This window comes from Garra rufa, chromosome 6 (assembly GCF_049309525.1).
Source record: "Garra rufa chromosome 6, GarRuf1.0, whole genome shotgun sequence".
Lineage (NCBI taxonomy): Eukaryota > Metazoa > Chordata > Actinopteri > Cypriniformes > Cyprinidae > Garra > Garra rufa.
In genome coordinates, this window is record NC_133366.1 from 24180974 (window position 1) to 24203380 (window position 22407).

Here is a 22407-nt window from a genome sequence, read left to right on the forward strand (position 1 = left end):
ATGTTATAGATGGTTTATTACATGATAATAGAGTGGAATATGTTCTTTTCATAGTGGGTGAGCGTTCCTTTTGCACTCTCAAACCCAGCTGTGTCTGACATCGGAGTGACTGCAGTGAAGCAGCTCCATGCTAATCAGACTGCATGGCTTGGGAAGATAGAAAGCGCTGACAAGTGGATGTGGGCTGACAACTTCTGCCTTCTGGTGAGTGGACAACTCAGTGTAGCATGATTGGATGGAGACACTATTGTTGATTGTGATGGGCCAAACCTAATTTCTCACTTTAGTGAACAATGTAATCATTCGTAGGGAGGAAAACTAAATGAGAGATTGAGAGAGAGAATGATGGTCCAGTCATGTCACTGTCCTCCTGTCGGTTGCCATGTACTATTGATGTTATGCATCTGTATCATGCTGTCTGGTGTCTGATTTACAATGACGTTTCTGTTTCTAGATGTTGGGGGGGATTCCCTGGCAGGTGTATTTTCAAAGGGTTCTTTCTGCCTCTTCAGCTACCTATGCTCAAGTCCTTTCCTTTCTGGCTGCCTTTGGTTGTATCATCATGGCTATTCCCTCCGTCCTCATCGGAGCTATAGGGGCTTCCACAGGTACAGTAAGACAAACCTCCATCGGAAACAAAATGTAGCAAATCTGGGTAACACTTTAGTTTACAGTGTTCTGTTACACATGTATAGTAATATCAGTAAATAATGGCTAAATCCTCCTTTCTGAATACTTTCTGTATTATTTTAGTATCATTGATATACTATTATTATTTAATTTAATATTACTTTTTTAATGTCTATATCGTTTTTATAAATGTTGACTTCAGTATTACTTTTAGTTATCTTGAACTAAATTAAAATGAGAAGTGTTTAAATGAAATAAGCTTTTTTTATACACTACAAGTCAAACGTTTTTGAAAAGTAAGATTTTTAATGATTTTTAAAGAAGTCTCTTCTGCTCACCAAGCCTGCATTTATTTAATCCGAAATACAGCAAAAACAGTAATATTGTGAAATATTTTAATATTTAAAATAACTGCTTTCTATTTGAATATATTTTAAAATGTAATTCATGCCTGTGATTTCAAAGCTGAATATTTATCATCATTACTCCAGTCACATGATCCTTTAGAAATCATTCTAATATTCTGATTTGCTGCTCAAAAAACATTTATTAATATTATTATGTTGAAAACAGCTGAGTAGATTTTTTCAGGTTCTTTGATAAATAGAAACTTTAGAAGAGCAGCATTTATCTGAAATAAATCTTTTTTTTAACATTATAAATGTCTTCATCATCACTTTTGATCAATTTAAAGCATCCTTGCTAAAAAAAAAAAAAGCATTGATTTCTATAATTTCTAAAATACAAAATAAAAATATATACTGACTTATGCTGATCTTTGGATCTTTAAATTAATCAAAAAATCCTGAAAAAATGTATTTAACTGTTTTAAATATTGATAATAATAGAAAACTGAAGTAGTGATGCTGAAAATGTAGCTTTGATCACAGGAGTAAATTACATTTTAAAATATGTTCAAACAGAAAGTAGTTATTTTAAACAGTAAAACTATTTCACAATATTACAGCATTTGTTGTATTTTGGATCAAATAAATGTAGGCTTTATGAGCAGAACTTCTTTGAAAAACCATTCAAAATTAAAAACTTTTGACATTATGTTTCAGTTAAGATTGAAATAATTGAAATGGAAATATTTTCAGTAAAAAATGCTTTTTGATGGTTTCAGTTTAGTTAACTATAACTATAAATTATACTTTACATGAAATCACAGCAATTAGCAAATGACAGCGATCCAGTCAAATCCTGATTTGCAAAATCAAGTCGTGCGCTGCTTTTCTTTCTTTCTTTTTTGGCATTTGAGAAGTCGTTGCCCTTGGATAGATGTCACAACAACAGTCAATTTATAGCAAATATGCTTTGCAATAAAGAAAAAGTAGTTGCAAAGAAGGTCCAAGCAGTCTAATTAGTCTGATTTACAGGCTGTATTTACTTACTGATCACTAAGCTCACTGTTTCAGAAATTAAGCTTATTAATATGGCTTCAACATCGGACCATTTAGTTCAGAAATCTGACTAATTATGTTGTCTTTTCCCCTCCATAACATGCCACATTCCCTCACCCTGAATAATTATTCACAGTCAGCCAAATTAAAAATGTGCATTAAAGCATTTTTCATATTATTTCCTATATACCGTGTTTCCTTGTCCTAAAGCCTAAAGCCATTTCCCCTCATTTGTGAGCATGTACTGAGCATGTACTTTAGTTTACACTGACAATAATTCGAATTATGTAATCACTTCTTTCTGACTATTGGGGGAACAGTTTGATTTGCTCTGGTGTGTTGTGGGAGGTGTTCTCCAGGCTGTATCAGCCCCGGGTGGAAACCATGTTCCCTTCAGATCACTAAAGAAACGAGTAAATAACAACAGCTGGTCTCCCTCATACATTATTAACAGATTATCCGTTTAACGATGTGAACCCTGTAAATATTACATCTGAGGGAGGCACACAGCAACCAGATTTAATCAACAGACTTTCAGCATCAAAGACACAGCCAGTCACTTATTACTTTACTTATTGGGAATAACAGTCTAATCAAGCAAGGCTTGTTGTGTTTGGATTGCAAGTAAAAAGAATTTGAAATAGAATTTTTGAATTTCGTTTAATATGTATTAAACTCATGTATGATGGAAGAAAAAAGTATCTTATGCCGGTGGGTATTACGCAGTCTATAGTAAGTATGTTCTACTCCACAGATTGGAACCAGACAAGTTATGGGCCAATTCCTCCAATGCAGAAGGACCAATCTGACATGATTCTACCAATCGTGCTACAGCACCTGTGTCCTGCCTATATCTCCTTTTTTGGTCTGGGGGCAGTTTCTGCTGCAGTGATGTCATCCGCTGACTCATCCATCTTGTCGGCCAGCTCCATGTTCGCTAGGAACATCTACCAGCTCGCTTTCCGGCAATCGGTGAGAGACAGTCCAATTGAATTCACTGCAGAAAAAAAATCCCTTAATATTTTTTTTATCTTGTTTTCCAGTACAAATATTTAAACATTATTAAATTGAAATACATTTACTTGAGAAGAACTAAATTTATCAAAAATAAGCAAGTTTGTACTTAAAATCCAAGTGAAAAATGGGGTAAAATAAACTTAAGTTGATTTTTTTCATTGGCAGGCATTTGCTCTTGGTTTAATAAAGTCACTTAATTTTGATTATTGTTTTTAAAAATAAGAATTGTATTTTTATTTTTACATGTAACTAGTTACATAAAATAGAATTACGTAATTTAATCGCAAAATAAATGTAGCTGTAATCTTTTACAGTTAAAAAAAAAAAAACTTGCAGATTTGATCACACACTTAAAGATTTGATTGATTTCTTTCCAAAATTAGATTGACTGCTCTAAAATATACATCAGTGTTTATTTGATAACTGTTTTAATTCCTGTTTGGGTTTGTGTATATGCTTTATTTTTAAAATAACTGTTTGTTTGTTTTTCAAGGCATTGTTAGATGCCAGTTTCCTGTCACAGCTATGCACAGATTTGATTTCAAAAGTAGTATCATAGCTATTAAACTTTGTTTTGTTATGATTTAAAATATTTAATATTTAACCTCAGAATGACCTTAAAGCAAAAAGACGTGCTAAAGTCTGATTTTGTAATGGCAGTGCTTTAAAATTAAATTGTTATAATCTTAATTCAAGTTGAAAGATTTTGAAAGTCTGACTGTAATCTGTGTTGAGTACTGTAAGGTTAACCCTGCCTGCTTTAAAAGTTTGAAAATGATTAACAGTTTTTAAAAAAGGTTTGAAGAAATTGGAAATGTGAATTTAGAAAAGTACTTAAAACCTAATCAAATGTAATCAGTTACATTACTTTAACAAAGTAATTGAAATAGTTACAGTACTTATTATATTTTAAATAAAAAAATTGTAATCTGTAACAAATTATATTTCCAAATTAACCTTCCGGACATAACATACCGATATGTGACCCTGGACCACAAAACCAGTCATAAGTATCATGGGTATATTTGTAGCAATAGCCAACAATACATTGTATGGGTCAAAATGATCGCTTTTTCTTTTATCCCAAACATCATTAGGATTTTAAGTAAAGATCATGTTCCATGAAGATATTTTGTAAATTTCCTACTGTAAATATATTAAAATGTAATTTTTGATAAGTAATGTGCATTGCTAAGAAGTTAATTTGGACCAATTTAAAGGCGATTTTCTCAATATTGTGATTTTTTTTTTGCATTAGCAGATTCCAGATTTTCAAAAAGTGGTATGTCAGACAGATATTGTCTTATCCTAACAAACCATCAATGGAAAGTATATTTATTCAGGGAGGTATAGAGGTAGGTATAAATCTCAATTTACAAAAAATTACCCTTGTGACTGGTTTTGTGGTCCAGGGTCACATATATACGAAGCACAGCTCATATATAAGTCATTTTCAAACCATGCAGCTTTCTGTTAGTCAGGAGTTAAATGACCAACTTTAACGAAATCTGCATAGGGAACTTTTTTGCCTAAATGCACTGATTACTACTGAAATTACTCTCAATTAATGTCACCCAGCAGTGTTGATTTAAGAATGTTTATATATTTGTACTGGAAAACATGACAAAAATACTAAGCAAGAAAACCTTGGATAAATTTTACTAAAAATTATAGGAATGCATACTTATGCTTGGATAAAGTTATTTAAGGGATTGTTCACCCAATAAACAGTTATCATTCACTTACACCAACCTGATCTCATGACGAAAACATACCTGTGGGAAGATGTAGCACCATGTATGTTTTGTGACATTTTCGATGTACAATGTCCACTGAGTGGCGCTAACATAGTGTTTGTATTTTCACCGGAACAGATGAACGTACATGTGGTACATTTTATGTGACATTGGTTTTCTATGTCACCACAGTTCTGACTTGAATTGTCCGTTGAGTGGGCTATTACTCTAATACTCTGTGGCATTTTTAAATAACGTAGCATCTGTACTACACCTAAACCTACCCAATAGTATGAACAAAAGTGAATGTGGCGTAAAAACACAATCAGAAGCATGCCATTTTAGCTTGTTTTTCGATATCTGATCTTTCAGCTCTTTCATCGTGAGTCATGTTTTTCACGGGATTTGTACCCAAGTATTTCACATTCTAAGCTTGTTATGTTTGGAAAGCATAATATATGAAGCTGTAACCATAACTGTGTACGAAAACGATTACAAGTGCTTGCTGTTTTACTGTTTTTGTTGGAAATTGCAGTGATATGTACTTACTGGTACGTATTCCGCGTCTTGCGAAAAAGTTCCCACAGGTATGTTTTCGTCATGAGACTTTCATTCCTCTGCGAAACACAACATTTCACAGAATGTCTTATCTGTTAGTAAAAACCCACAACAGAAATTCTTAGTTTTCTCATCTCTTGTCTCATTTCATTACCTCTCTAACTCTTGTCTCATCTTTGTACTGACTTCAAGGCTTCTGACCGTGAGATAGTGTGGGTCATGCGGATCACTATTTTTGTGTTCGGGGCTCTTGCGACAGCCATGGCTCTCCTAACTGGAACCGTCTATGGTTTATGGTACCTGAGCTCTGACCTGGTCTACGTCATCATCTTCCCCCAACTCATCAGTGTTCTCTTCGTCCGTGGCACGAACACCTACGGCTCAGTGGCTGGATACGTCTTTGGATTGATCCTGCGAATTGGTGGAGGGGAACCATATCTCAAACTGCCTCCTTTCATCTACTACCCCGGATGGACTATTGAGGAGAAGGTCCATCATGTGACTGGGGAGGTGGAATACCTGGTGTTGCAGAGGTTTCCCTTTAAGACAGCTTCCATGCTGGCCTCGTTTCTCAGCAATGTGGCTTTCTCATATCTGTTTAAGTACCTGTTTGAGAGCGGCACTTTGTCGGCTAAATATGATTTCATGGATGCTGTGGTGTCCAAGCACAGTGCTGAAATAATGGACAAGACCACGCTGGTGAACAAGAACATTATTGGGCTGAATGAAATGGCACCGGTCAAGCCAAGACTTAGTGTTACTTTAGCCGCTACCTTCACTAGGAAAGAAACCCTGACTGAAGAGGATGACTCCAGCCCGGAGTCACCGATTCTTGAGAACAAGTAGACCTTATGGTCAATCCTGTGAAGACACTCTAGTGGCTCCATAATGTGAAGGACAAAGCTTCACCCAATAAGTAAAAAAGTATCTGATTTTAATTACAATTAATTCACTCCACACTCCTTTTCTGGAATTTCCATCACTTCTACAGATGGGAGTGGGACAGCAAATGAAACTCAGTTGAAAATGAAAAAGAAAGAAGAAATCAGCAGTAATTCTGATGGTTTGGGTAATATTAAGAAAAACTGTACTCTGAGAAGCTCTTCGACTCCTGTTGGTATGTATAAACCCTGAGTGACTCTCCTTTCCCTTCTAAAGAAAATGTTGAGATACTGTGATAATCCTTGAGATATAATCGGTTAGTTCACTCAAAAATGTTCTGTCATCATTTGCTCAACCTCTAATAATTCCAAACCTGACTTTATTTCTTCTGTGGACAGTCAAAGTCAATGGGCTTCGTTGTTCTGTTGAATTTCATTGACTTTCATTGTATGAACAATGAATCTTTTTGCATTCCACAGATGAAATTAAGTTATGAATGATGACAGAATGTCCATTTCTTGGTGAATTATGCCTTTACATTCCTGAATCTGAACACAGATCAGTCCAGATTTAAAAAGAGAAAAAAGAAAACGTAATACAGTGATTATAATATATCCAAATATAGCTATATATTAATAAATACTAGGTGTAAGTTCATGTGTCATGCCATTACTTACGTCAAACTCCCATGATAGATATTAGTGCAGATTATCCTATCGTCCTCTCATAAAAATCAAATGTAGCTAAACGGTTATAAGCTGTTCATAAATATGTAATAACATAAGTGATGTGCTTCCCATCTACAAACTACTTTTAACAACTGTGACATAAGTGCACATGTGGCAAATGTCTTTTCCATGTTCATAGTGCAATATTAAGAAGGAAAACAAAGAACATGGGAAAATATACTTATATATATAATCTTGTAATCGCCTTAACTAGCTACATTGATTAGATGGGGGTGATTGGACATTATGCAAACCCGGTTCGTCACTTTGTTGTACTTGAAAATGAATGTAGCTGCAAATGATTTACCAGATGTAATAACCTCCGGGGTCTGTGCTGTGTTATTTTTCGTGATTTGCAAAGTCATACGTATGTCAAAAGAAGTCATTGTACCTGGTTCCAGGATGAGCCAGCTGCTGTGTTATTTTGTTGGCTTTAGCGATACAGAAATTTGTGTGATGTGTGATTATATTCCAATGAATATAACTGTCCAGTACTCCACTAAAATGTAAAGTGTCACTTTACCATTCTGTACATATATTTAAATGGGTTGGAGCCAGCTACACAAATCTATATTTATTTATTAATTGTGGCCTACAGATTAAACATAGGATTAATTAAAGATAATAAATTTTATTGGTAAGACTTTCATAGTTGTGTATTTTTCCAGTTACTAATAAGCCGTTCTCTATTTTGTGTGTCTGTTGATCATTTTTGATAGAAAACCCATTTTCTAAGTCTCACGCCATTTCGCAACCCAAAACGTTTTGCAGACTCCTGTAGGGCCAGTGGCTAGTTACGAAAAAGCGTGTGTCTGAAAAACGTGACAATTTATGACGCTAACTCTCTTCAACTTCCAATGTCACTGTTAAGAGACGGCTCTCTAAAAATAGCCAGTACGTATTTACATTTAGTGCTCTGCTGGTCTTAGTGGGGCGGGGCAGAGGTATAAGGCGGAGGGAAGTAAAGATGGGGGTTGGGCCGGGCCTCTTATGCGTCTTTTCATAGACTGCGTCAATGTCTTGGGGGCGGGCGATGACGTTGTCGCTGCCCCACCCAACCATGTCCCGAGCTTGTCCTCCATTTTGTCCTTGCTGTCCAAAATTTAATCCCATTATATCGTTGAGACTGGATATGCCAGAGATCCCATTCACAAAAGAACAGCGAAGAGCACTTGAGGTGATTAATAATCACCGCAATGGGGCGGTACTCTTAGCTTTGCCAAAAGTCAAGCCATTTTTATCCTTCCAACTGAGGAGGCGTCTGCGGCCATCTAAGGTGTCTGGAAAAACCTCAACGACTATTTCGGCAAAGGATACAGTTTGCAGGATACAGGATACAGAACACCTTTCATGGTTTAGTCTGAGATATTCGTTTGAGCTTTTTTCATATGTGGGTGGACTTTGGTTTTCTTGGTGGTCACGTCTCTGCTCACAAATCAGTAATGAAATGCTTGAGGTTCAAGAATCGCAGCTGAAATATGGTGCATCTAATTGAATCAGCCTAAGTGAGGGACATTTGTCCTCTCTCATGGTTCAATCGATCAAATCTCCCACAACAACGCTTAGGAGCACAGACTGTGACGGAAGCTAGCAGGCAGTGTTCATCACGCCCGTCATTATTTATTTGAACAATTTCCTTTAGTGTAAATCAGCGACGGATACAGATCGTGCAGTCTATTATTAGTACTACTTAAATTAATGAGAAAGCAACCTCAAAACATAAAAAAAAACTGCCAGTGGGAATTTCCTTTTATTTCTATTCTTCGTTAAGTGACTACATGGTCCCCAGTGTGCTGTAGAAGATGATTTTTGGACACACCTCCTCTGCAGCCTCAGCTGTACTTCTCTTAATGGCAGAGTCTTCATGTATCTGTCAAGAAATCATCTCCCTATTGAAGGAGGCAGGTGTAATTAGATTGTCTCTCATTAAACCTGAGGGAATAATTGGGCATGCTGGGAAATATAGTTTTGGGCTTTACCAGAAGAGAGTAGGTATAATGTAATGAGAAAGATAAGAGACTACAGACGAGGTAAAAGATTGACTTTCCTAGACAATTTTGAGTGCTAAAAGAAAATGTACTGTATTTTGTAAAAGGACACTTTTACACTTCATTTTAAGGTGTCCTTGTTACAGTGTAATTATATATTTTAGTACTGAGTAATATTAATTAATTACATGTAGTTACTATATGGTTAGGGTTAGGTTTAGGGTTACTTGCATGTAATTATGCTTAATTAAGTGTTAATATAATAGTAAGTACATGTAACATGTCGTCGCCTTGGAATTGTAAGGTTCTATCTGACGTTTTTGTCAAAATTCACTTATTCACATACAGTATTGTTATTCTGTGACAACTTATTTACATTACGTGATGTTTCTTCTGTAAGCTGTGTACATTTTGAGCCTTTTTTAGAAAACAAAAAGGGTTCTATCTACAGAAGTCTATGGAACCCAAAAACTTTGAAGCTCAATATTTCAAAACTGTTCAGAATGCACATAGAACCGTATATTTCCAAGGCGGCAATGTGTATAAAGGACAGCTTAAAATAAAGTGTTATCTGAATGAAATAAAATTGGCAGCTTTTTAAGTGTCATTGTTATACATTACGTAAGGGATAATGTACAGGCAGCCGGTAATTATCGCAGAAATAAGCCCCGACAGTGTGATCAGGAGTAATGGCTGATGAAAATTCAGTGTTGCGGCACAGAAATAAATTATATTTTGAAGTATATTAAAATAGGTAATGAATTATGAGAAGAACTCAAGAGTTAAATTGTATCAGAATTTATCTGTATCTGTCACAATCTGGCTGAGTGGAGGAGTGGAGATGAAGCAGGAGAACCAGATTAAATGAATATAAACAGTTTATTTAAACAAAACACTGAAACTCAATACAAACAAACAAAAACCGGGAGCAAGCAATGAACGCATGTAACAATACATCGACGGACACTGGGGAGTGAGCAGACACAGACTTTATACACAGAAACATGGGCGTGGTCACAAACAAGATAACGAGATGACGAGGGGGAAATACAAATATGGGCAAGACTAAACCAAAAGGACTAAACCAAAAGGGGGAGAACAAGGACTAAACCAAATGAACTAGAAACATGGGGGGAAAAACATGACAGAACAGGACAAAACACAGACATATTCCTGACATTACCCCCCCTCCCCCGAAGGCGCGTCTCGCGCCTAATAACATCCAAAGGGGAGGGAGGGTGGGCGCCCTGGAGACCGCTAGGTAGGGACACAGGATACAGAGGTGGTCTCCAGGGCGGATCAGGGAGCTCAGGTGGCCATGGCCGGGTAAACAGTCCAGGTGGCCATGGCGGATCTGGGGGCTCAGGAAGCCATGGCCGAGTAAACAGTCCAGGAGGCCATGGCGGATCTGGGGGCTCAGGAAGCCATGGCCGAGTAAACAGTTCAGGAGGCCATGGCCGGGTTAACAGTCCAGGTGGCCATGGCGGATCTGGGGGTTCAGGGGACCATGGCCGGATAATCAGTCCGGGAGGCCATGGTGGGTCTGGGAGCTCAGGGGGCCATGGCCGAGTAAACAGTCCAGATGGCCATGGCGGATCTAGGGGCTCAGGAAGCCATGGCCGAGTAAACAGTCCAGGTGGCCATGGCCGAGTATACAGTCCAGGTGGCCATGGCCGAGTATACAGTCCAGGTGGCCATGGCCGAGTATACAGTCCAGGTGGCCATGGCTGATCAGGGGAGTAGCCCCCCCCCCCCCCCCCCAAAAAAAAATTTTCTTGGGGGAACCTAGGGTATAGTCCACCCAGGAGAGCACGGAAGGGCACGTAGGATAGAGCTCCGGCTCTGGAGGGCGCGCAGGAGAGAGCTCCGGCTCTGGAGGGCGCGCAGGAGAGAGCTCCGGCTCTGGAGGGTGCGCAGTCTCTTGAGGAGCGGGCTCTGGACGGCGCTCTTGAGGAGCGGGCTCTGGACGGCGCTCTTGAGGAGCGGGCTCTGGAGGACTGGACGACCCCAGCGGAGACTCTGGAGGGCTGGGCGTCTCCAGCGGAGACTCTGGAAGGCTGGGCGGAACCAGCGGAGACTTTGACTTGGCGGTCGCCATCTTGGGTGCAGACTCAGGCTTGGTGGCCATCTTGGCCGGGGACTCAGGCTTGGCGGCCATCTTGGCCAGGAACTCAGGAACGGCGGTCATCTTGACCGGGAACTCAGGCTTGGCGGCCATCTTGGCCGGGAACTCAGGAACGGTGGCCATCTTGGCCACGGATTCAGGCTTGGTGGCCATCTTGGCCGAGGATTCAGGAACGGCGGCCATCTTGGCCGGGAACTCAGGAACGGCGGCCATCTTGGCCGGGAACTCAGGCTTGGCGGCCATCTTGGCCGGGAACTCAGGAACGGCGGCCATCTTGACCGGGAACTCAGGAACGGCGGCCATCTTGACCGGGAACTCAGGCTCGGCGGCCATCTTGGCCGGGAACTCAGCAACGGCGGCCATCTTGGCCAGGGACTCAGGCTCGGCGGCCATCTTGGCCGGGAACTCAGGAACGGCGGCCATCTTGACCGGGAACTCAGGCTTGGCGGCCATCTTGGCCAGGGACTCAGGAACAACAGCCATCTTGTGAGCTAACGCAGCAGCCATCTTGTGAACTGACGTGGCGGCCATTTTGTGAGCTGACGCTGGCGTGGCAGCTGACGGGCTTGAGCGTGGAGAGGAAGCCTGAGGTACTGGGCTGAGGACCATCGTGGGGCTTAGGAGAACTTGGGGACACGTGGGAGGCAAGGAGGGAATGAGGTCGCTGGAGTGATATGCAGAGGGCTCTGGCTGTTGGTGAGATGGGGTGACTGCATGTTTCCAGATGGGAGGAGGATTACCATCCTCCACCATGACTTGGAATGGGGAATCACATAAATCAAGAACAAAATTTACGAAATCTGCTACGGGACGGTAGCAATCACTAGGAATAATCAAATTAAACAAACTATCATCTTTGAGTCCCATCTGGAAACATGCGTTAACCATCTTGTCACTCCATCCCACCAGATGGTAAACGCACAAAAACTCCTCCACATATTCCTCCAGCGAACGCTCACCTTGATTCAAGTTCCAAAGGAGGTCCTCAGCCCAGTTCATTTTCTGTTTTGGTCCGTCGATCTGTCACAATCTGGCTGAGTGGAGGAGTGGAGATGAAGCAGGAGAACCAGATTAAATGAATATAAACAGTTTATTTAAACAAAACACTGAAACTCAATACAAACAAACAAACAAAAACCGGGAACAAGCAATGAACGCATGTAACAATACATCGACGGACACTGGGGAGTGAGCAGACACAGACTTTATACACAGAAACATGGGCGTGGTCACAAACAAGATAACGAGATGACGAGGGGAAAATACAAATATGGGCAAGACTAAACCAAAAGGGGGAGAACAAGGACTAAACCAAATGAAAAACAGGACAGAACAGGACAAAACACGGACATATTCCTGACAGTATCAAATTCATCTTGATAATGTCAGATAACTTTGATAGAAAGGTATGTAACAAAATATGGTCAGGTCAAAGTTTCAAATCAAATTTTCGGTCCCAAATTTTTATCAGTTTTACTGGTCTACTATATGAAGATTTTTTGGGGTATAATATGTCACAGTTCAGTTTATTTGGTACAGGTGTCTGAATAATTTTTGGTGTGTGTGTGTGTGTGTGTGTGTGTGTGTGTGTGTGTGTGTGTGTGTGTGTGTGTGTGTGTGTGTGTGTGTGTGTGTGTGTGTATATATATATATATATCTCAAATTCTGACTTAAAGTTACTTTTATTTAACCTTTTTTTTTTTTTGACCGGAAATGACACAGGCTTCTTCCAAAAAATAATAGACGACGTACAAGAGGCATCATTGTGGAAAAAATATTTATCAGCTTTCATTTACATTTGAACAAAAAGTGGCATGTCCAAAATTATTCATACCCTTGGCAAACTGTCACAGTCTATGGGAAAATCCAAAGTTCTATACCATTCCAAATAGTCCAAGCTATTCTAAAGCATCCTAATTACCCTGATTCATTGGTAACAGCTGTTTTAATCAACTCAACAGGTGAAAAACAGAAGCTCTCTGCTGTTGGTTTGTGGACAGTCATGGCTAAGACAAAGGATCTCACTGAGGACCTGCGGCTGCACATTATGGCTGTTCACAAGTCAGGAAAGGGCTATAAGACCATATCTAAAGGTTTTGAAGTTCCAGTGGCTACAGTGCAAAGTATTATTAAAAAATACAAGACATTTCGCACTGTGAAAAATCTCAGAGGACGTGGTCGGAAGCCAAAAGTAACACCTGTGCTGGCCAGGAGGATAGTGAGAGAGGTAAAAAAGAATCCAAGGATCACCACCAAGGCCATGCTGCTGAATCTGGGCTCTGCTGGTGGCAACATCTCAAGGCAGAAAGTCTAACGGACACTGCACAATGCTGGGTTCCACGGACGCAGACCAAGGAGGACACCACTTCTCCAGATAAGGCACACAAAAGCCCACTTGGCCTTTGCAAATGCTCATCTGGACAAAGAAGAAGACTTCTGGTCTTCTGTTTTATGGTCAGATGAAACAAAAATTGAATTGTTTGGCCACAATGATGTAGCCTTCATTTGGTGTAAAAAAGGAGAAGCCTTCAACCCTAAGAACAACATCCACACTGTCAAACATGGTGGTGGGAACCTAATGTTTTGGGGTGTTTTTCAGCCGGTGGACCAGGGAACCTAATCACAGTAAACGGCACCATGGAAAATGAGAAATACATCAAAATTCTCAACAACAACATCAGGCAGTCTGCAGAGAAACTTGGCCTTGGGCACCAGTGGACATTTCAGCACAACAACGACCCAAAACACACAGAAAAAGTGGTGAAGAAATGGTTAACAGACAAAAACATTAATGCTTTGCAGTGGCCCAGCCAGAGTCTTGACTTAATTCCAATTGAGAATCTGTGGAGGGAGCTAAAGATCAGGGTGACCCTTGGAGCTCATTGCTAAAGATGAATGGGCAAAAATACCAGTGGAGATATGCAAAAAGCTGGTCAGCAATTATAGGAAGTGTTTGATTGCTGTAATAGCCAATCTATTGATTGATTATTGAGAAGGGTATGAAAAATTTTGGACATGCCATTTTTTGTTCAAATGTAAATAAAAGATGAACAAAAAAAAAAAAAACCTTGCTGGTTGAATAAAAGTAACTTTAAGTCAGAATTTGAGTTAATGAGTGTGTTGAAATATATTATAAATAAAACATGTTAGGAACACCTGTTTCACTGATGAAATGTGATGTTTTATCAATGAAACATGATTGTGTACTTTCATCCATTACTAAAAATGCTACTGATGTAGCCAATTTAGATTATATAAAAATATAACACTGAAAAATTAACCATAAATATTACATTTTTAATAGCTTTGAAAGTCATTTGTAATTGGCAGTAAAGCAACCGAATGACTGTTTGTAGAGTAATCTTCTCACAATATTTACTCCCTCAAGATCTGGAATGTCATCATAACACGTTTTACATGGATGCGTCCTATTGTTGCAGACCAAACATCCTTCTTTCTCCCACCCGCTCTTTCTCGTTTCCGACAGCAAAGTCATCTGTGGTGACAAGGAATCCTTTTTTTGACATGGGGCGACTAGAACAAGCGACCCTGAGGGCACATCAGTATCAGACGTGGCTGTCAGCAATTGAAGCATCTGCTCTGTGTCCTACTGGCCATATACTGCATCATTTCAAAAAAAAAAAAAAAGGCTAGTGTTGGCAAGTGGGTTTGCTCTTGGAAAGTCAATCTCTATCATTAGCTTTCCAATAGTCTTGGTCACTTAGCTGGTGCATTCAGATCAATTCAAACAGGTTGATGTCCCTAAAAAGCTAGTATATGTGATTGTTTCAAAAGATCAATATCTGAAAGAACGGCTATGAATTTAAAGGACCCAGAGGAGAAATACAGGCATTAAAATGTATGACTCCTTAGGGATCACTTTATTGACTTACACTTCCCCTCTCTTCCTCCAAGTCTCGCTGCCTCTCAAATCTCTGCCGACCAAACTGATAAAAACCTGTCAGAACCTCTTCCACTGTCATTCTGGTGACGCAGTTTCTAAGCTTTTCTCCACAATCCTTCCAGCTGACAATCACAAGGGACTGTCATACATGACTTGTGTTACATAAAACACCAACAAAAAAAGACGCAGCCACTCTTTCACAAACCATAAACCCTGAGGCAACGTCCCAAAACTCTTAATTTCCACTGTCAGCCACATTCTCATAGTGTGTGTTCAAAGTGTTACTGGCACAATGCTGAAAACATCTTTTTGAACAAATTTCCAATGAGGAAAAACATTGATATGTTGAAAATTAAAAAATACACAATATAGGACCTTTAAACAACATTGGACATCACTGATTTACATTGTATGGACAAATAAAATAAAATAATGTATTTATTTATTTGTGACCCTGGACCACAAAACCATAAGGGTCAATTTTTTAAACTGAGATTTATACATCATCTGAAAGCTGAATAAATAAGCTTTCCATTGATGTATGGTTTTGTTAGGATAGAACTGAGATAGAACTATTTGAAAATCAGGAATCTTTGGGTGCAAAAAAATCTAAATATTGAGAAAAGTGCCAAAATGAAGTTCTTAGCAATGCATTTTACTAATCAAAAATTAAGTTTTGATATATTAATGTTAGGAAATGTACAAAATATCTTCATGGAATATGACCTTAATTAATATCCTAATGATTTTTTGGCATAAAAGAAAAATCAATCATTTTGACCCATACAATGTATTTTGGGCTGTTGCTACAAGTATACCCATGCTACTTAAAGAAGTAGTTCACTTTCAGAACAATAATGTACAGATAATGTACTCACCCCCTTGTCATCCAAGATATTCATGTCTTTCTTTCTTCAGTCGTAAGGAAATTATTAGGGCTGTCAAATGATTAATCACGATTAATCACACCCGAAATATAAGTTTATGTTTACACACTAAATGTGTCTTTACTGTGTATATTTATTATGTATATATAAATGCACACACATACATGTATAGATTTAAACAAATATTTATATGAATGAATAGTTATACTTCTATTTAATTTAGACTATATATAGAATTATAAATATTTTCTATATAAATCTAAAACAAATTCTTGAAAATACATGAATGTGTGTGTATTTATATATACATAATAAATAAACACAGAAAACACACATTTAGTATGTAAACATGAACTTTTATTTTGGATGTGATTAATCATGATTAATCATTTGACAGCCCTAGAAATTATGTTTTTTGAGGAAAACATTTCAGGATTTCTCTTTATATAATGGACTTCTATGGTGCCCCCAAGTTTGAACTTCCAAAATCCATATTCAAATGGCTCTAAACGATCACAGCCGAGGAAAGAAGGGTCTTATTTAGCAAAACGATGGGTTATTTTCTACAAAAAATTACAATTTATATACTCTTTAACCTCAAATGCTCGTCTTGTCTAGCTCACCAAGACGAGCGTTTGAGATTAAAAAGTATATAAGTTGTAAATATTTTTAGAAAATAACCGATCGTTTCGCTAGATAAGACCCTTCTTCCTCTGCTGGGATCATTTAGAGCCCTTTGAAACTGCATTTAAACTGCATTTTGGAAGTTCAAATTCGGGGGCACCATAGAAGTCCATTATATGGAGAGAAATCTTGAAATGTTTTCCTCAAAAAACACCATTTCTTTACGACTGAAGAAAGAAAGACATGAACATCTTGGACGACAAGGGGGTGAATACATTATCTGTAAATTTTTGTTCTGAAAGTGAACTACTCCTTTAAGACTGGTTTTGTGGTCCAGGGTCACATTTTAAGAATTTTTTCAAGATATCTTTTCCACACAAGAAAGCAAGTCACAAACAGTTTTGGAACGACATGAGGGTGAGTAAATCATTTTAATTTTCAGATGAAGAGTTTCAGACAATGGAGCCTTTGGGACATAATCTGTATGTTTACACTGTCATCTTTTATTAAATGAAATATCATTTTATTAGATTAAATATTGCATCTATTCTGATCAAGGTCTGCTAAAATGAAAGATTTTGGGCTACAAAGGATAGCTATTGATATAAGCGTGCAATTTATTTATTTATTTTAATAGTCTAGGTAAGGTATAATATAATTATTTTCAGTTTATTTGTGTTATGACATTTAAATCATATTTAGGTGCATAAAGTGATGATAGCCCAATTTTTTATGATGCAGCAGATTCCTTCCATGTCTGATGTAAAAAGTGTATTATCTCATCTCTTTCTTTTACTCTCAGCCAGCAGGGCGACTCAGGACTATTTATGTGTTCCTTAAGTGATGGCCTCTATAATGTAATTGCTGGACATCTAATTGAAAAATGGAGGCAGCCAAAGAGAGAGAAGGGGGCAGAGGAGAGGGAGGGAAAACAAAGAAAGAAGGGGGGATGAAGGGATGGAGGGATAAGGGAGAGAGGGACTAATTCAGAAAGATAGAAAGAGAGAGCAAGTCAGACAGACGAACATAAAGGCACGTGAACACACACACACACACAAAAACACGTACACACACTCCACCGGCTCTGTTTCTCTCAGTAAGTCTCAGTGGTTCTATATTAGATGAGTGGGCCTTTATCTCATCCCCTTTAGCAAAGCCAATAATTGCAGCGTGTGACACATACAGCACGGCCACGGCACAGTCCCAGCAGTACATGGCAGAGGAATGAGACAGGGTCAATTCCACAATGCTCCGCTATGGCCTCAGAGAAACACAATCTGACGTGAGATCTATAAGAGCCATTTAGTAGCTGAATGAACCTGATTTATCAAAATCCTGTATGCTTGTTAAGCTCTTTATTAATGATACTAAAATAGCATGTTTGATTAAACGTCAGCCAATCACACCCCTTATGCAGGTCAAAATAGGTCACTGAAGCACAGAAAATCATATATATGGCCATAATAATGTCCCAAATAGAAAAATCTAACGAAATTTAATTAAAGGGATAGTTCACCCAATGGATAGAAATGAAAATTCTGAAATAAATTAGTTCAGCCACATGGGACCATTCTTTCTACATAAAAATCATTTTCATGGTAAAAAAAAAAATTTTTTAAGATGAGATTTTTGTTCATAGTGTCTAAGTTGTTTGTGTGACGCATTGTAAAAACATCATTTTAATCAGTGCGTACTGAGCTTCTATCTGGCAGCTAGCGTGTGTCAATGATATTGTGTCAAGCTAATATACCAATCTTATCATGGCTATCACTGTAGGGACAGTTGCGACACATTGTTGATTCCATCCCAATATGCTGTCCCTTACCACAATATTGATTTAAAACCTTGCCATAACATTACATAATTGTAATATTATAATGATAATAATAATGACCCCTTTAATAGTTAGGCATCTCTCCTTTTTTTAAGTGCATAGGTAAAAAAATCTACTTGTTACTTAATATTGTTTTTCATTTACTATTCTTTGTTTTTATACAGACAATTTACCTTATTAAAGACCCTGACTGTGCACAAATAAAATAAAGAAAAAGCAAAGTGATATTTAAGAATGATTTAATTACATGTTATTGAATGTCCCCTGTTGTGGGGACAGTTGCAACATTTCACTTTGTCTATTCAAGTGTAAATTGTACGTATATTATCATATGTACACATGTTGCAGTGATATGGGTGAGTAGCTGACATATGTGTCTTAAAAATTAAAATTTCAGCTTTCTAATACAGTCTCTAAGAAACTAAAGTCTGACTAAACTGTCCCCACTCTCCCCTACTCACCCTCATGTCGTTTCAAACCCATAAGACCAAATTAGGATATTTTTGATGAAATTCGAGAGCTAGTAAGGACATTGTTAAATTAATCCATTTGACATCAGTGGTTCAACCTTAATTTTAGGAAGCTACAAGAATACCTTTTTGTGCACAAAGAAAACAAAAATAACACATTTATTTAGCAAATTCTTCCTTTTTGTGTCAGCCTACGAAGCGCGTTCACAAGAGTACCACAATGTATGTGTCACTTATGTCACATGGACTATTTTATCAATGTCTTTACTACCTTTCTGGGCCTTGAACAAGGTAGTTGTGTTGCTGTCTATGCAGGGTCAGAAAGCTCTCAGATTTCATCCAAAATATCTTTATTTACTACCTTTCTTGGACTTGAAAAAGGTAGTTGTGTTGCTGTCTATGCAGGGTCAGAAAGCTCTCAGATTTCATCCAAAATATCTTTATTTACTAACTTTCTGGGCCTTGAAAAAAGTAGTTGTGTTGCTGTCTATGCAGGGTCAGAAAGCTCTCAGATTTCATCCAAAATATCTTTATTTACTACCTTTCTTGGACTTGAAAAAGGTAGTTGTGTTGCTGTCTATGCAGGGTCAGAAAGCTCTCAGATTTCATCCAAAATATCTTTATTTACTAACTTTCTGGGCCTTGAAAAAAGTAGTTGTGTTGCTGTCTATGCAGGGTCAGAAAGCTCTCAGATTTTATCCAAAATATCTTTATTTACTACCTTTCTGGGCCATAAACAAGGTAGTTGTGTTGCTGTCTATGATGAACAAAGTTTGGAACGACTTGAGGGTAAGTAATTAATGACATAATTTTAATTTTGGGGTGAACTATCCCTTTAAGAAGGGCAAGTTTTCCTTCCATCTTAAATACATGTGTGTGTACAAGTGCATGTCATTTTTCTAATTTAACACCATTTAAAGTATTTAAGGCAATTAACGCAGGGCGGAGCTAGGGTTGGCCACCCAGCTCACAACTGCTGCTTCTGTCTCTTTTTTTCTTGACAAGAATTGCGTTTAGACTTTTATAGACTCAGAACATCTTTTCAGATGTGCACTCCATCTTCACCTCAGCGCCAGACGCTAGTCAAAGGAGTGCGGAAAAGGTACAGGTGACGAGGAGCTTCAGTAGAACAACAGTGAACTGCTGTCAGATGAGATGTTGTCTGGCCATATTTCAGTAAAAATTAATTGTCTTCTTGTCGGCCATTATACTGTGCTCAGAGCATGCGCTGTAGCTACAGCAGTATGATTTCCAACCTGATTTTATGACGGAATCGTACCTGGTGGGAACTTTTTCGCAAGAGTGGCAGAGTGGCGCTAAAAGAGTGTTAGTTTTTTCCCCCAGAACATATGAAGGTACATCTGTACGTTTTATGTGACATTGATTTTGTATTGATTTCACATAAGTTTTGACCTAAAAAGCCTGTTGAGTGCTGCTATAACTCTAATGCTCTGTGGCTTTTAAAATAACATATCATCTGCACACTACACCTAAACTTACACGATAGTATAAACAAAAGCGAATGTGACATAAAAACGCAATCGCAAACATGCCATTTTAGCTTGTTTTTCGATCTCTCATCTTTCAGTTCTTTCATCGTGAGTCATTTTTTCACAGGATTCGTACCCAAGATTTCTGCAACAAGTCCAATTGGAGCTGTATTCATAACTGTGTATGAAAATGCTTACAAGTGCTCACTGTTTTACCTCCTCTATAGTGTTCATTTCTTTTGGAAACTACGGTGATACGTACTTATTGTTATGTATTTTGCTTCTTGCGGAAAAGTTCCCACAGGTACGTTTTTGTTATGAGATCAGGTAGATCATTCATATTAAAGCATGAAAGAAACTATGAGAATGGAATGTCATATTTATGTTGTCAGTTAAGCTATTAAGTTACCAAAAAGGCAATTAAAGCTGCTTTAAAACTGTGCATTTATGTAAGTATTTGTTATATATGAGTCAGATTTAAAAACATGTCTCTGAAATGCTTTGGTTTTCAAAACTATCCTGAAGCAGCCTTCAGCTTCAGCTCATTAGTAGTGGCTTTAAGATCTGAAGTGCGTCAGAAAAGGTAAAGAGTTCTTAAAGTAATAGCAGCCAAAAAACCTAATTACCCAGCTGCTGTGATGTCTGTTAATCAAAGAACAAAGAAAAAAAGAGGAAATCAATAACTTTTAGCTTTAAGGATTCATCTATATTTAATTTAGAATGTAGTGTTTGATAACGTTATTCAATTTTTGATTATGTCCTACTTGCTGAAGGGGACAGGTAGCTAAATAGGACATTTATTATAATGAGTTTATGTTAGGATTGTTTTAAGTTCACTTAAATTAGAAGTTGTTATTTTTTTAAAGTCTAATACATGTTAATAAAATTGATAGTTGTTGAATACATATATATATATATATATATATATATATATATATATATATATATATATATATATTAGACTAAAGTCAATGGTTAAATATTAGTAAAAAAGCTCTATTTCACAGAAACATCAGTAGTATTGATATCAGTGATACTCGCCTTTAGTCATAAAAACAGATGCCAGTAAACAAATATCTAAACTGGTCTAACATTAGACTTGAGCTGACAAATGAATGATTTCCAGCTGGATTATGGTTGACATTTCAGAAAAATTGAAATTCAACCATTATGTCTCTTAGATAACACTGGTACTGAGCATTCATTTATTTTTTATATTCCCTCACAAGATGAAAATTCCTCTGAGGCTTGTACTACCTCTTGCTCATGCACACACACACACACGCGCACACACACACACACACACACACACACACACACACTGCTTAATTCAATAGTAGCAGGACTCCTGCCCTCCTCTTGTGAGATCCCAGTGCTGGGAACACAAAGAAAGCCCCTAAAGGCAACAAGCAGAGTCCATGTGCTGCTATTCAACACTCTGTAGCATATCACTCAGATGGGAGGGGGTGGACCATGCGAACATATTCCAGTCAAACATGAAGCTTTTGTGCTGTCTGAATGCTACAAACTTTGACCCCTTCAGAACGAACAAGAGCTTCTACCAGTGATTTGCACTTCCGACTCAAAAACACAAAACACAAGACAGGCGTCTATAATATTTACCACCAGCAATACTTATTTCTAAAATGGCTAGCGCACCTTGAAGTTTTTTCCGGTAGTAGTGGATATGACGCACTGAGACAGAACACTTAATGAGAACATCCTTAGGGTTATTTCCCTTCATTGGCATGCTAGCCCACTCTCTCGGGGCCGAGAAAGCGTCTTGGGGTGTGTATAAACGTGCGTATGTGTGTACAGAAGCTTTTTACCGAGCTGTACGCGGGCCAGCAGATCCATTAGCACTGATTGAAAAGCGAAGGGGTTCAGCTGTAACCCTGAGAGAAGGTGAACAGCCCGACCATTAAGAATGTCTATGAGGATGAAGACGGTGGGCATGGGAAAAGATGGAGGAAGCAGGAGGTCAGGGTTCAAAAATGCTACAGGTCAAGACAGGTTGAAATAATACATCAGATGAATTGTTTGAGCATTGACTTTTTATCCAGCTTTAAGAATATTGTGTATGCATATTAACAAAAAACTATTTACATCTGTGTATAGTCATCATCATCTT

At 38.1% G+C, this 22407-nt stretch overlaps 2 protein-coding genes across 7 annotated transcripts in view; both read left to right on the forward strand.

The window, feature by feature from the left end:
* slc5a7a (solute carrier family 5 member 7a) overlaps positions 1 to 7589 on the forward strand; it is a 10679-nt gene extending 3090 nt beyond the window's left edge. The window contains exons 6-9 of the mRNA XM_073842846.1: positions 55 to 204; positions 455 to 608; positions 2788 to 3005; positions 5537 to 7589. Of these exons, the coding sequence (XP_073698947.1) occupies positions 55 to 204; positions 455 to 608; positions 2788 to 3005; positions 5537 to 6190 (1176 nt within the window). The 3' untranslated portion in view covers positions 6191 to 7589. The remainder of the gene's footprint in view (positions 1 to 54; positions 205 to 454; positions 609 to 2787; positions 3006 to 5536) is intronic.
* lmo7b (LIM domain 7b) overlaps positions 1 to 22407 on the forward strand; it is a 119293-nt gene that overhangs the window by 92445 nt on the left and 4441 nt on the right. The window lies entirely within an intron of this gene.